This window comes from Physeter macrocephalus, chromosome 7 (assembly GCF_002837175.3).
Source record: "Physeter macrocephalus isolate SW-GA chromosome 7, ASM283717v5, whole genome shotgun sequence".
In the NCBI taxonomy this organism is placed as follows: domain Eukaryota; kingdom Metazoa; phylum Chordata; class Mammalia; order Artiodactyla; family Physeteridae; genus Physeter; species Physeter macrocephalus.
Window position 1 is genome coordinate 19,732,721 of NC_041220.1, and position 14,259 is coordinate 19,746,979.

Consider the following 14,259-nt stretch of genomic DNA (forward strand, 5'->3'; position numbering starts at 1 on the left):
AGAAACAGAAAAGGGTTAATCTGAATAACCTTTGAGTTTGAGTGTTTGATGCTTAAAATTTTTTTCTTTAACGGCTTGACATTTCCTGCCTTACTAAGCATAGCAACATAAAAATGGAATATTTGCTAAAAAAGGATATTATGGGAAATCCTTAAAGTGATCACTTACACTCTGATTTATATTTATGATATTGAAGATATATGAGGAGATTGGATTAAAATTTGCAGACTATAGGACTTGCTTGGGCAGTTTACTTTTGTGGTTTAATAAATTCATAAGTAATAGCCTAGTTTTGACTTTTGCATTCACTAGTTACTTTCTGTGTGCTCTTGGGCGGTTACTTCATAGCTTTAAACCAGGATTTGCTACTCATAAAGTGAGGCATCTGGAACAGATGATTCACAGTTTTTATCAGCTTTGTTCTTTGCCGGATAATTTGAGGATCTTGATTTGTTGGATTCTGGTTATGAAATCATAGATTTTAAGATCTGGGAGTGACCTTAAATATCAGATTTACTAAAACTCCACCAGAACTTCATTGGTTGAAACTAGATGCTAATTCCCTATCTTTATTATTCCTCGTAACAGTTCAGGATAGCTGTATATAACAAAAAAAAAAGCCAGTTTGGGGTAGCTTAACCAAATAGTTTGATTTTTATCATGTAACAAGTATTTGGAAGTAGGTAGTCCAGGATTGATATGGAAACCCTAAGATATTGTTAGGATCCAGACTCTTTTTCCTCAGGTTGGCCATCTTTACTTGTGGTTTTCAGCCTTATGCTTGTTACCTCATGATTATCAGATTGGCTGCTGCACTTCCAGCACTAATTCCTCATTCCAGGAAGGAAGAGAGAAGGGTAAGGTGCAGCAGAGTCTGAGACTCTTTTTCAAGAACTGTCCTGCAAGTACTATCTATTTCTACAAAAGATAAGCATCTACAAAAAGAAGTCCTTTTTTATTGACCCAAGATGTGCCATATGGATATCTCTAGCTGCAAGAGAAGCTGGTAAATATAGTTTTTCAATGGTTGTGTTGACACTCTGAACAAAACTGTGTTTCTGTGAATATGAATGAAAAGAAGGACAACCAGCAATGCGTTTCATGCCCCTTAATCCTCAAAGTCACAGAAGAAAAATTGTTCTCAAATTATATTATAATTTTACACTGCATTTTTCCATTGAAGTATTACCTCTGGAGAGATGTATTCTTAATGAAAGAATCTCTGAAGAAGGCATAAGAGTGCTGAGAAAGTAGTCCACATTTTAAGATGCAGGAATAATAACAGTTCAGTACCACTTGTATGTACTCACCTACCAAACAGCAATGCCTAATAGTCTGAATCGGGGTATAAATCTTGATGTTTGCATCAAGTAATGTTTGCATCAAGTTTGCATCAAGTAATAACCTAGGTCAGGGTTGGCAAACTTTTATGTAAAGGGCAGAGAGTAAATAGTTCAGTCTCTGTGAGACATATGGTCTCTGTTGCAACTACTCAACTCTGCCATTGTAGCGTGAAAATAGCCATAAGTGACATATTAACATATGAGCATGGCAGTGTTCCAATAAAATTTTATTTACAAAAATAACCAGTGGGCCAGATTTGCCTGCAGGCCATAGTTTGCCAACCCCTGATCTAGATTTATCTTGTATGATTTTTGTCTTCATTAAGCTAGGGCACTGCAGGCATATTCTAAGAGAAAGATCTTCCCTTAGCTATTGAACATAGCCCAATGCCAGTGTAATTTAGGTTGGAGTATTTGGCAGGTCTGGGTTTATTATACAAATATGCTGTTTGAGTTTCCCTGGCTCTGCAGAGCACTCCAGTAATGCCATCCTAGCTTCAGGGGCACATACCACTCTAGGTCAAGTGCTGACATTGAAGGAAATGTTGGCAGTGGGTGACCTGTCACAAACGCCAGGGCAGATGAAATTACTCTGTGCTTACTCGCTCGCTCTCTTTTTGCAGCTAACTGGATTACTCTTCAGAGAAGGATGTCTGATAAAGTCAGGTTAACAGGGGGATCCTCTTTAACCAGCAAAGAACATATTTTCCTGAATGGGAGCAATGGGATGAGTTGTCAAAATATCAGTGTCTGAGCTCTAAGAAACACCTTTAGGACCAAAAGTAAAAGATCAAATGGGTCACATTAGCTACAAATACAAAGCTCCGGTATCTTGTTCTTCTGGTTCATAAACAAGAATTTAAATAAATATGTCCTCTTGGTGAAACAAGGACATAAGCCTATGCTTTATCTTTTTTGCAATATTTCTCAGAACAGGCTTCCTTGCACACTAGGAGACAAATGACAGTTATGATTTCCTGCAGGCCATGCATGTATGGTAGTAGAAAAGTCTCCCCACGAGAGACAGTCTGGGTATTCATTCTAGCTCCACATGTAGCCTCCAAGCCTAATTTTTCTTTTCAGTCTTCAGATATAATGCCCACCATGGAAGATTTGTATGGGAATTAAATGAGATACAAAATGTAGAGCTTTGGGGGCACAGTAGGTGCTCAAAAGCTGTTAGTTCTACTTATTTTACACCCCTCAAAAATTAGAGCCACTGCACTATGTGGTTTAGTCCCTTTCATGAAGGAAAGAGTGGTTTGTCCTTCTACAGGGGTCAGTGGTCTGTCCTTCTATTGCGGGTGGGGGGCAAACAAATTCCTCTGTGACTATGCATAAGAATTCTTCCACGATCCCTTTGCAGGAGAGAGGTGGAATATTCCCGGGAAGCCAAGGCACTCCTCAAAACCCACACTGCAGTGGAAATGCTCTCTCCCCACAAAAGGCACCTTGTTTAATAGCCGTGAAATGTTCTTTTCCATGGCACTTGGTGTGTTTTGACATCCACGTAATGTACGGCCAGTGGGAAGGCTAAAGTCCACATCACAGACCTCTGCCGACTTAGGCGGACTAACAAGATTATAGTTTTCAAATGGGGAAGAGAGAATATGATCCAAATAAGGAAGTACTTTTGAGGCAGGGCATACAATAGGGCCAATTTGGAAATAATGACAATAACAGTGCAAATGCAGAACTCACATCTTGGTTCTGCAGTTCATGGGCATAGGTTACAATTGGGATATGATTATCATGGTTTTCTCAGGATAATTTGTCTTCCTTCATATCAGTTATGATGCCTGAGGTAACCCCTGCATCCCACCACCACCACATTTTGTTCTGGATCTAACGTAGCAGTAAGTATCTTTAGGGCTGTCTCCTAATGCGGCCCGAGCTCTGTGTTGAGAATCCCATGCTTTCATCCAGGTGTCTTTCAGACTGAAGGTAGTTTCATGCCACAATCAGACTTTTCTAGTAAACCAAGTTCTATGATTGAGATTTCTTGCCACATTTTTTTGAAAGTTGGAGAAAATTCAGGGAGATCAATGATCAACACAGTACTTTCTAGGAAGTGAAATTGTGGCATTAATTGTTGGTGAAAGCATGGCTTATTTGGTCTGAATAGGGCAGTTACGTAAAGAAGTTAGTCATGCTGCAAGTTGCTGTGGACCTAAGATCTTTGGAGGAATATCAAAATTAAAGGTACTGAGCCTTTTCCCCAGAACTGTTATCATTTCAAACACTGTCCCAAGGCAATCTGATTCCACTCCAGCTGGAGAATTTTTCAGCCAACATTACCCCATCTAATGTACATAGAATTGCAAGACTTAAAGGGTAAATGCTGGCAAACAGCATAAAACAATGGGTTTCAGACAACTAAAAAATTACTGAGGATGGACTATGTTCGTAAATGAGTACTGTCCGTCTGGAATATGCCGTAGAGTTCACGTTGGTCTTGTTTGTTATTTTGATGTCATTCCAAATGGGTTGAATGTGCCTTTGGAAAGGGGCTGGCTAAATTGTGCCCCCTCCTCTCCTCCTCCTTCTTCTAACTATTATTCTATATTTTTGTTTCTAGGAGCTTCAGTTGCAATCTGGACTTAAGGCAAATATGGATGTTCAGGGTGGTCTGGCTATTGATATTTCAGGTTCGATGGAGTTTAGTCTGTGGTATCGGGAGTCTAAGACCCGAGTGAAAAATCGGTAAGCATATGTATAGTACTCTATGCAAAGAACCACAGAGATAAGGTTTTTTTTTAAATTGTATTGAAATATAGTTGATTTGCAATGTTGCGTTAATTTCTTTTGTACAGCAAAGTGATTCAGTTATACATATATATAGTTCTTTTCCGTATTCTTTTCCATTACGGTTTATCACAAGATATTGATTATACTGTGCTATGCAGTAAGACCTTGTTGTTTATCCATTCTCTATATAATAGTTTGCATCTGCTAATCCCAAACTCCCAGTCTACCCCTCCCCCACCCCCTCTCCCTCTTGGCAACCACAAGTCTGTTCTCTACATGCAGAGATATGTTTTTGGAATTGTTTAACTTTCCGACTTCTTGAAATCTATGCTTTCTGTTTGTAATCATTAAATCATAGAGTAAGGAGTAACCATGGGAAGTCATTCTTTCCATAGCTTCTTATGAGCAGCTAGGTACCTAATATGACTCAGCCAAGGATCTTTTCGCTTTTAAAGACATCCATGGACAGCTTGCACAGTGGATGAGATGTTCGTCTTCTATTGATATTCTACTTTAGTAGTTGACAATGCTGTCAGAAGACTTTACTTTTAAGCAATTTTTTTTAGCTTATACCTCTTGTTGGGATTTAAAATCTTTCCTCTTTTCCACTGTCTTCAGTGGAGAAAAATAAAAAGATGATCACTTCTGTGAGAATCTAAGTCTTAAACATTGAGTCCTTAAGTGTTTTTATTAGTGTTCATTTTTCTAAACAGAATTTTCTCTGCTCCTTTAGCTTTTCTAATTGACCCATCAGATCAAATGAAAGTGTTTTATTTTGAACTTAAAACAGTGTCTTTGAACCAATGTGATAATCAAAAGAATTATTCTTCTGTTTGTTGTAATACTGAAGAAAAGAACATGAAAATGCAATTGATTTTTACCTTTTTGGATATTTAAAAATACAGTGGGGCAGAAGTGAGATAGGAGTGCTAAAATTAGATTTTTAGTTTATTTTGAACAGTGGATGAAGGAATTGAGAAAAATCAAAAGGTGGCACATTTAATATGAAAGGTGACCCTCAGTGTTACTAAAAGGAACCAAAGAATGAGAAATGGGAAAGGCTTTCAGAGTGATAAACAATATAATTTAGGGCTTCCCACTGCATCAGTCATCTTGGTCATCTTTTTCATGTATTTTCTAGACAGACGTTTACCCAAATTAAACTGAACTGAATTATTTTCAGAAGGAAATCAACAACAGCTACAACAAAAATTTCTGGCTTTTTAAAAGAGACACGGTATCCCTAAGTATCTGCCAGTGTCCACATTATAGCCAATTCATCTTCAATTTTCCATTTGTTCATTTAAAAAATATCTCTTAAGCCTTTGTTGAGTGTAAGATATTAGAAGGTATTCAGGGATTTAATGAATTCAGGGAAAAGGATTCAGGGATTTAAATGATACCACCTCTGACCTACTTTTACACTGACAATAGCAGCAGGTGTGCTGTGAGAAGCACAGCAAAAATTAGTAGCCAATTAAAAGAGCACGAACGTACAGCTCTGGTTTCATCTAAAGTCTACAATTAAATTAGAGTAGTCCTAGAGGTAAGCCTTCTACTAGGATTGTTTATCCTCTTCATTTTCATCCAAGCCTCTATCCTAGTCAATCCAATCTGTCTAGGTGATCACTGGAGAACCTATGACATCTGTCCCTTCTGGGGCACCCAGTATACATGCTGTAGGAATGGTTCTTTGTGATACTGTATTTTTCAAATATCTTGGCAACCATAGACTTCTGTCATCAGAGACCCTTTGGAGAAAGTAATGAAATGGAATTGAGGTAGCTACATAGAAGCCAACAGAGAGATAGTTACCAAGAAAATTGTTGTAAACATCAACTGTCTCCTGGGTGAGCTTAGACTTTGTTTTAAGATAACACAGGTATTTCTGACTTCCTGAGAGGACCAGGTCCCAGGCCTGTTTTCATCATGGCTCTTGGTATGCCCATCCCAAACAGTAATGCCTGATAGACATCTCACTCCCACATCTAGAATTGAAGGCTGGGGGAGGACTCAGGAGTAGGGCAAAACTTCACTGCCCAGTTGCTGGGACAAACCAGTTCCTGGTTACCAACACAATTCTAAGCACATTTAGGTCACCTATTAGTCCCTTAAGTGTTTCTTTCCAGTTATCAGCATGAGAAATTCAGACCCTGTGGTCTGTTAGTTCAGCTCAGTTAAATGTGATTAACAGCTTATTTTGCTCAATTCTTAGGGTAACTGTGGTAATAACTGGTGACATCACAGTGGACTCCTCTTTTGTGAAAGCTGGCCTGGAAATTGGTGTGGAAACAGAAGGAGGCTTGGAGTTTATCTCCACGGTGCAGTTTTCCCAGTACCCCTTCTTAGTGTGCCTGCAGATGGACAGGGATGGAGTTCCGTACAGGTAAGAAGCAGTGCGTATGGAATGTTCCAGGGCCAGCCCCAGTTCACCAGGAACTTGCACCCAGTTTTGAGCATTCCGTTACAGAAATTAAAGGAAAATGGTAAAAACCCAGTGAAACATGACTTTTCTTTAAATGAGTAAAAGAATAATTGATAAGACTAAAAAAAAAAAGTTAGTTTCTAGGATACCAAGAAACTGTAATGACTAATTCATTTGATTCTGGAGATAATACCATATTCTAGCCCAGAAATAGTTTATCAAGGCAACAAAGGGACTTGATTTACCGTGAGAATTGCCACACAGTTTCAGCAAAAACACTAGATGCGTATTTACTGTCAGCTATCTTCACAGTTGTCTCTTGGACAGAACGTTCAAAACAGAGCATCTGGCGATCCTGTACCATGTGGTTTAAGAGCCCAGATGAATCACACTTATTAGGTGCCCCACACAACAGCAACTTGACCTGGTTTACGTTTTGGCTCAAGCTTAAGATTTGGGGATTTTGAATTAAAAAAAAAAAAAAAAGGCTTTTAGTGGAGTACTTAGTGTCCCAGAAACTAAATATGTAACTGTCCATGTAGTTTTCCCAACACCTTATCCACTCTAGAGCTTTTCATTTACACTGTGCCCTTTGAATTTTGTAACAATTATTCTAATAATACTATAGTGAGGAAGTAGGATGCTTCGGGTCTAGGGAGCACTGACTTTTCTGTAGTGGGTGTAGAGGTCGCCTTGACATGCACGCTTAACCGTGAAGGAAACCTGTGCACTTAAAACAGAGAACCATGTTTTACATTATCTCCTTTGATAAGTAGGGCAGAGTTAAGCACCTTCTTTATTTATTTTTTTATTTCATGATCCATGTAAGGAATGCTAGATGCTGTAAGTACAAATATGAGCAGGTTATGTTTTTACAGAAGAAAAGATTGTAGACTTTAGCACATTAAGCTGTTGCTAATTTATTAACTTATGTCTAGAATAAACCTCCATTAAAACATTTTAGAAAATCAACCTTCCAATGGTCAAAATGCAGTGACCAGCAGCCCAGGCACAAGGCTAACTGGTCAGGTGCCACATTTCACTTGGGCCAGGGCTCTGGCGGTGTTTCCCTGTCAGCATTCTCAGCTTAAATCCAGTTGGATTTGCTCCTTCCTCAGAAGGGGAATACTCCAAAGGTGGGGCTCCTGGAACGAGGGTGGGGGGCGTAGCAAGGCCTGCAAAGCTTAGCAGCATCTGCAGAAAAGCTGAGAGACATTTGGTCCTTCATTCCAGAAGGGTGAGTAGCAGCACTCCCATATTCCAGGCATGGGAAGTGTATCTGCTGGCGTAAGAAGAGATGCGAAGAAAAAAATCACCCCATTCGTGAGAACGAAAGCTAGTTGTCTTTGGTACTCACATCCTTTCTCAAATGGCTTTGAAACAGAAGCTTCAAGTGTTCACTCAATAACTTGGCTCTTACGGGTGTGGGGTGACTTTAATATGTGTGTAATTTTGTTATTACTGTTATCATGCAGGCAATTTGAGACAAAGTATGAAAGGCTGTCCACAGGCAGAGGTTATGTCTCTCGGAAGAGAAAAGAAAGCCTAGTAGCGGGATCTGAATTCCCGCTGCACCAAGAGAACTCTGAGATGTGCAAGATGGTGTTTTCTCCTCAACCAGAGAGTAGTTCCAGCGGTTGGTTTTGAAACTGATGGGGCTGTTTCACTGGAATCCATCTCCCCGGAAGGGATCCGTTGTGACATGCCTAAGTACTTGCTCTCTGAGAGCACAGTGTTTACATATTTACCTGTATTTAAGAGTTTTGTAAAAAGCAGTGAAAAACCTCACACAATTAAGCTTGGGCCTGAATCATTCAGTACTACCTACAGTGTCATTTTGAGCCAACCTATGTGACACTTTTAGTAGCATTCTTAGTTTTATTGCGTCTCTCTCAAATCACATTTAGTACTATGAAAATAGTTCTGCCCTAAGAAGAAACTATTGTTTGTAAAAAACAAGACACACAGACACACATTCAGGAGAGCACAATTTTGTTTCAACAATTTTCAGTCAATGTATATGAAGCCCTTGGTAGAACCTTACACAGCTTGTTTCTACGAAACATGCCCAATCAGGAGAAAACAGACCTTTTTTTTTTTTTTGGAGAGGGGAGCATGGAAGAAAGGGATAAGACTTTTAATGGCTTTTTGTCAGCCATCTTCAAGAGTTAATATTTATCTCTTCTGTTAGTTTTATTGAGTATTGAGGTAGGAGGCACACAGAATGAACACATACCATCTCTTCTTTCTGCTGGCCATGTAGTCAGATCGCTAGAAGAAAGCTAATCAGTCCTCTGCCTTCTGCCTTACAAAAATGTCAGACTCAGCATATCAGAATTAGAAATATTAATTTCAGGAATTCCATTTGATTTTTTCTTGTGCTGTTATCTCTTTGAGACTATAGTGTGGTCCACTGTCCTTTATAAGGGACATCCTCAAATAGTCATCGTTTTATTTTTCACTCAGTTGTTTTGTGGTGGAAGTTCCAGTCTGTTGGACTGCAGTCTACAAAAGCCAGAAGGGCTGAGAGAATTTAATAATGCTTTGAGAACCTGATGGATTTGGACTTCTAAAAAATGAAATAAAGAAAAGAGTGTCTCTATTTGTACAAATTAAAAGAGCCACGTTAACCATTTTCAAATATTTACTAATAAAACAGATACATGTTTTGATAGTGACAGGCCCAAAACAGATAAGAGGTGCTCACTTGTCCATTAAACACACACACACACACACACACACACACACACACACGGGAAGTTTAGCTAGCCTGCCACTAGTTGTAAATTTAAAATGATGTGTGATGAAATAAATATGTGGAATTCCTATTGAATTGCTTTTGTCTTCCATTACTTCGAGCACCATATTTCTCTGTTCCTGCCACTTTCTGAGCCCAGACACATATACAGCTAAGCCTCTGAAGCTCTATAGAACAGGCCAGATGCTCTAATAGGTGGTCAGAGCCCACCTATTAGAAAATACGCTATTGAAAATAGCAGCAGAAGCAGTCAGAAGCTCTTAAGGACCGGCAAGCTTAAAAACAAGCTCTAAGCCCAGTTTTTATAAAGTTCTGGACCTACACACGTATTGTTATGTTATTGAGAAGAGAAAAAGGAATACAAACAGGAGGGTTTCGGGGGTACTCTTGGTGGTGGTGGCATTGGCCTTGGAGGAGGCGTTCTGTAGAGATACTCATGCTTCAGCAAAAGCAAGTTGATCCAGGGCACTGAGCTGAAGATGCTGTGGGCTAAGGAACCTCATCCGTGTGACACTTAGTAAATCACAGCTGCTTCTGTGATAATAACTTACTTATTACGTAAAATAATAGCTTACTTAAGAGTGATGACTGCAGTGTCCTGGATATTACTGTTATGCTATTTCCCAACTGCTTATCTACCTGGCTGAGTCGAATATGGCCACTTATTTGGAGAATGGACGGTACTTACCAACTCTGACGTGCTCCAAAGGAAAAAGAAACCTGAAGCACAGAACAAACATTAACTCCTTTCTAGATAAATGAGACAAATTTAAGAGGAGTAGGGTGATATTTCACATTTTACATGACATATTGGAGCCAGAAAGACTTACTTGGCACCCTTATCGTTGAACTCTGCAACAGGTGTTGACCTGTTTCAAACACCAGTGTCCAGACGGCTGGCTTTTGCAGAGATGGCTGTCTGGGAACTGCACGACCCTCTGGCATGAGCCCCTGTGCCCAGTCAGCCTCTGCTTGCAGACCTGAAGGATTTAGCCTGGCTGTTCTTCTTCTACAAAGCGCTACTGTCATGCCCTGTCTCTCACAGAGGTACTGCCCATGGCAAGTTGCTCTCTGCTTCTTTGAACCCGACCACCTTCAAATACATTTTTAAAGCTAACACTTATTTAGCTCTTGTAAGGGTCAGGTATTTTTAAGCATTTTACTTATATTAAAAATTATTTAATTTTCACAACAACCAGATTTAATGGGGAACGTTATTATTTCCATGTTGTAGACTGGCACTGTCCAATAGAAATATAATGTAAACACAGATAATTTTGACTTCTGTTTATAAATATAAACCTGCTTAAAAATAACCATACATACAAATGTAGGTTTGTAATATAAACGTTAATAAATATAAACATAAGCACTTTTAAGTTGCTAGTGGCCATATTCAAAAAATAAACAGAAACAGGTGGCATGAACTTTAATAATTTATTTTTAACCCACTATATCCAAAGTATTATCATATCAAATGGGATATTCTATTTTGGGGGAGAGGATTAGGTCTTGGAAATGTGATATATAATTTGCACCTATAGCACATCTCAGTTTGGATTAGCTCATTTCAAGTGTTCCATAGCCACATGTGGCTAATGGCTACTGAATTGGACAGCACAATTACAGATGGAGAAACCAGGGCACAGAAGACATTCAACTTACCCCACAGGAGACCTTTTCTCATCTAGGAAATGGTAAAACTGGAATTCGAATATAAGCAGTCTTACCCCAGAAACTGCTCTCTGAATCCACTGTATTTCCCAGATGGTTTGGGGTTTTTTAATTTGCTGCTAAAAGAATACAAATAGTAGTTATGAAAATGATAAGCCTGGAACAGTGGCTACAAAGCTTTAAGCTATGCTACAAAGTTCTGAGAGTCATTGCCCTTTCTCTGTAGTTCTAGGTCTCTTTCTCTGACAGCGTCAGAAGTCCGTGTACACTCACAGGTCTCGACATTTTTCTTTGCCAAGCGTCCTGTGTCCCTTCCTCCATGAAAGGTGCTTCATCCCTGGAGGCAGGTCTGAATGTGGGAAACAAATTGGTCAACAAATGTGCATTTTTTTGATAGCAGCTTTACTGAGACACAATCCACGTCACATACAATTCATCCACTTGTAAGTGTAGAAGTCAATTTTTTGTATTATATATAAATATAGTAGAGTCTCAAAGTTGTACAACTATCACTACAGTCTATTGGGGAACATTTTCATCATTTCACAAAGAAATCTGTACCCCTGGCTCCTACCCCCAATCTCTTGAATCTCCCAGCCTGAGGCGATCACTAATCTGCTTTCTGTCTCTATAGATTTATTCTGGAGATTTCATATACATGTAATCTTATAACTACATGGTCTTTTTTGACTGGCTTCCTTCACTTAGCATTACGTTTTCAAGGTTCTTCCATGTTGCAGCCAGTATCAGTACTTCCTTTTTTTTTTTTTTTTTTTTTTTTTGCGGTACGCGGGCCTCTCACTGTCGCGGCCTCTCTCGCTGCGGAGCACAGGCCCCGGACGCGCAGGCTCAGCGGCCACGGCTCACGGGCCCAGCCGCCCCGCGGCATGTGGGATCTTCCCGGACCGGGGCACGAACCCGTGTCCCCTGCATCGGCAGGCGGACTCTCAACCACTGCGCCACCAGGGAAGCCCTACTCTTTTTTACAGTTGAATAATATCCCATTATGTAGATATGCCATTTATCAGCTGATGGACATTTGGGTAGTTTTCACCTTTGGCTATTATGAATAATTCTGTTATGAGCTTTTGTGTACAAATTTTTGTCTGGGCATATGCTTTCATTTCTCTTGGGTATATACCCAGGAGTAGAATTTCTGGGTCAAATGGCAACTCTATGTTTAGCTGTTTAAGAATTGCCAGGTTGTTTTCTGAAGTGACTACACCATTTTATACTCCCATCAGCAGTATATGAGGGTTCTGATGTCTCCACATCCTCAACTACAATTTTATTATCTTTCTTTTTGAGTATTTTCTTTTTGAGCATTTCCCTAATGACTAATGACGTTGAGCATCCTTCAATGTACTTATTAGCCATTACATATTGTTACATCTTTTTTGGAGAAATGTTTATTCAGATCCTTTGCCCTTTTAAAAATTGGATTATTTGTTTTTATTATTGAGTTGTAAGAGTTCCTTATATACTTGGGGTGTAAGTCCCTTATCAGATATATGATTTGCAAATATTTTTTTTCATTCTGTGTGATGTCTTTTCACTTTCTTGATAATGTCTTCTGAAGCACAAGAGTTTTAAATTGTGGTGAAATCCAAGTAATCTATTTTTTCTTTTGTTGCTTGTACTTTTGGTCATATCCAAGCAACCACTGCCAAATCCAAGGTCACAAAGATTTACCCCTATTTTTTCTTCTAATGGTTTCATAGTTTTAGCTTTAAGTATTTGGTCTATATTGAGTTAATCTTTTTATATGATGTGTGGTAGGGGCCCAAATTCATTCTTTTGTATGAGGATACCTGGTTGTCCCAGCAGCATTTGTTGAAAGATGATTTTTTTCCCCACTAAACTGTCTTGGCACCTTTGTTGAAAATCAGTTGCCTATAAATGTAAATGCTCATTTCTGGTTGTCAGTTTTATTCCGTTAATCTGCATGTTATCTTTATCCCAGTACTACACTCTCTTGATTGTTGTTGCTTTGTAGTAAGTTTTGAAATTGGGACTTGTGAGTCTACCTACTTTGTTCTTTTTCAAGATTGTTTTGGCTATCCTGAGTCTCTTGAGTTACCATATGAATTTTAGGATCAGCTTGTCACTTTCTACAAAGCCAGCTGGGATTCTGATAAGGATTATATTCAACCTGTGCATCAGTTTCAGGACTGTTACCATATTAACCATATTAAGTCTCCTGACCCGTGAATGTGAGACACCCTTCCACTTACTTAAATCTTTTAAAATTTCTCTCAACAACATTTTGTAATTTTCAGAGTATAAGTTTTGCACTTCTTTGGTTAAATTTATTCCAAGTGTTTTATTATTTTTGATGCTATTATAAATGGAATTGTTTTCTTACTTTCAGGTTCAGATTGTTCATTGCAAGTATATAGAAATACAAATTTTTTTGTATTTGATCATGTATCCTGCAACCCTGCTGAACTCACTTATTCTAATACCTTATGATAGAAGGATTTTCCATATAAAAGATCACATCAACTGTAAATAGAGATTGTTTTACTTTTTCCTTTCCAATATGAATATCTTTAATTTCTTTTTATTGCTTAATTGCCCTGGTTCGAACTTGGAGGTTGAAGGTTGAATGGAAGTGGTAAGTGTGGACATAGCCAAGATGATGGTGTTAGTGAAGACGGTGGTGAGGGTGATAGTAATGGGGTATAATAATAATCCCCGAACCCAAAAGAAAGGCTCAAACCACTTGGCAATGATCTGGTTCTATTTTCACTAAGTAATATATTTTAAAATTCATAAAAACTTATTTGCAACCTTAAAACACATTCAAAATAGCCTAAATGCACTCCTGTACAGGGAGGAGGAACAGAATTCGAGATGTCTATCCCGACATTAAGAGTCTGTTCCAGACTCAGGTTGATCACAGCTTTGTTGCTGCTTCTGCATTAATTTAGTAGTCAGCTGAGACAGTGGGTCCAGCAGGGGAGTGGGGCAGGGAGGGCTGGCTTGGAATTCCAGTTCTACTACCTATTGGTTGGATGATGTTGGGTATATGACTCTATCTGTCATCTCTAAAATAGGGATGATAATCCCTATTTCACTGGGTTGGTTTAAGGATTCATTGAGATAATGCATGTAAAGTATAGTGTTGAGCACACAGTAGCATTTGATAAGTGTTATTTTCCACTTTCATCAGTGTTGTTTTTCATGTTAGAGATGTGGTGCACAATGTTCTTATTCACCAATGATAGGTTTCAATAAATGGGTTTGTTTACGTGTTCTTTCTACCTCTACCTTCCAACTAGTCAGACAGCACAGTGGTCATGCTTCTC

The 14,259-nt window shown here is 38.9% G+C and overlaps 2 protein-coding genes across 5 annotated transcripts in view; one reads left to right on the plus strand and one right to left on the minus strand.

Annotated features, from left to right (window-relative positions):
• Positions 1-9,341, plus strand: part of MTTP (microsomal triglyceride transfer protein) — a 54,912-nt gene extending 45,571 nt beyond the window's left edge. For 2 of the 3 annotated variants that reach the window (XM_007115027.4, XM_007115028.4), the window contains exons 17-19: positions 3,922-4,046; positions 6,307-6,477; positions 7,992-9,341. In XM_007115027.4, coding sequence (XP_007115089.2) covers positions 3,922-4,046; positions 6,307-6,477; positions 7,992-8,163 — 468 coding nt within the window. In that variant the 3' untranslated portion in view covers positions 8,164-9,341. Of the gene's footprint in view, positions 1-3,133; positions 3,169-3,921; positions 4,047-6,306; positions 6,478-7,991 lie in introns of those variants that run through there. The other variant, XM_028491678.2, reaches the window with a different exon arrangement.
• A 1,287-nt stretch (positions 9,342-10,628) lies between these two features.
• Positions 10,629-14,259, minus strand: part of C7H4orf54 (chromosome 7 C4orf54 homolog) — a 33,185-nt gene continuing 29,554 nt past the window's right edge. Inside the window, exons 5-6 of one of the 2 annotated variants that reach the window (XR_008617759.1) lie at positions 11,222-11,297; positions 10,631-11,064 (exon numbers count right to left, since the gene is read on the minus strand). The gene's annotated coding sequence lies outside the window, so the exon portion shown is untranslated. Of the gene's footprint in view, positions 11,298-14,259 lie in introns of both variants that reach the window. The other variant, XR_003680479.2, reaches the window with a different exon arrangement.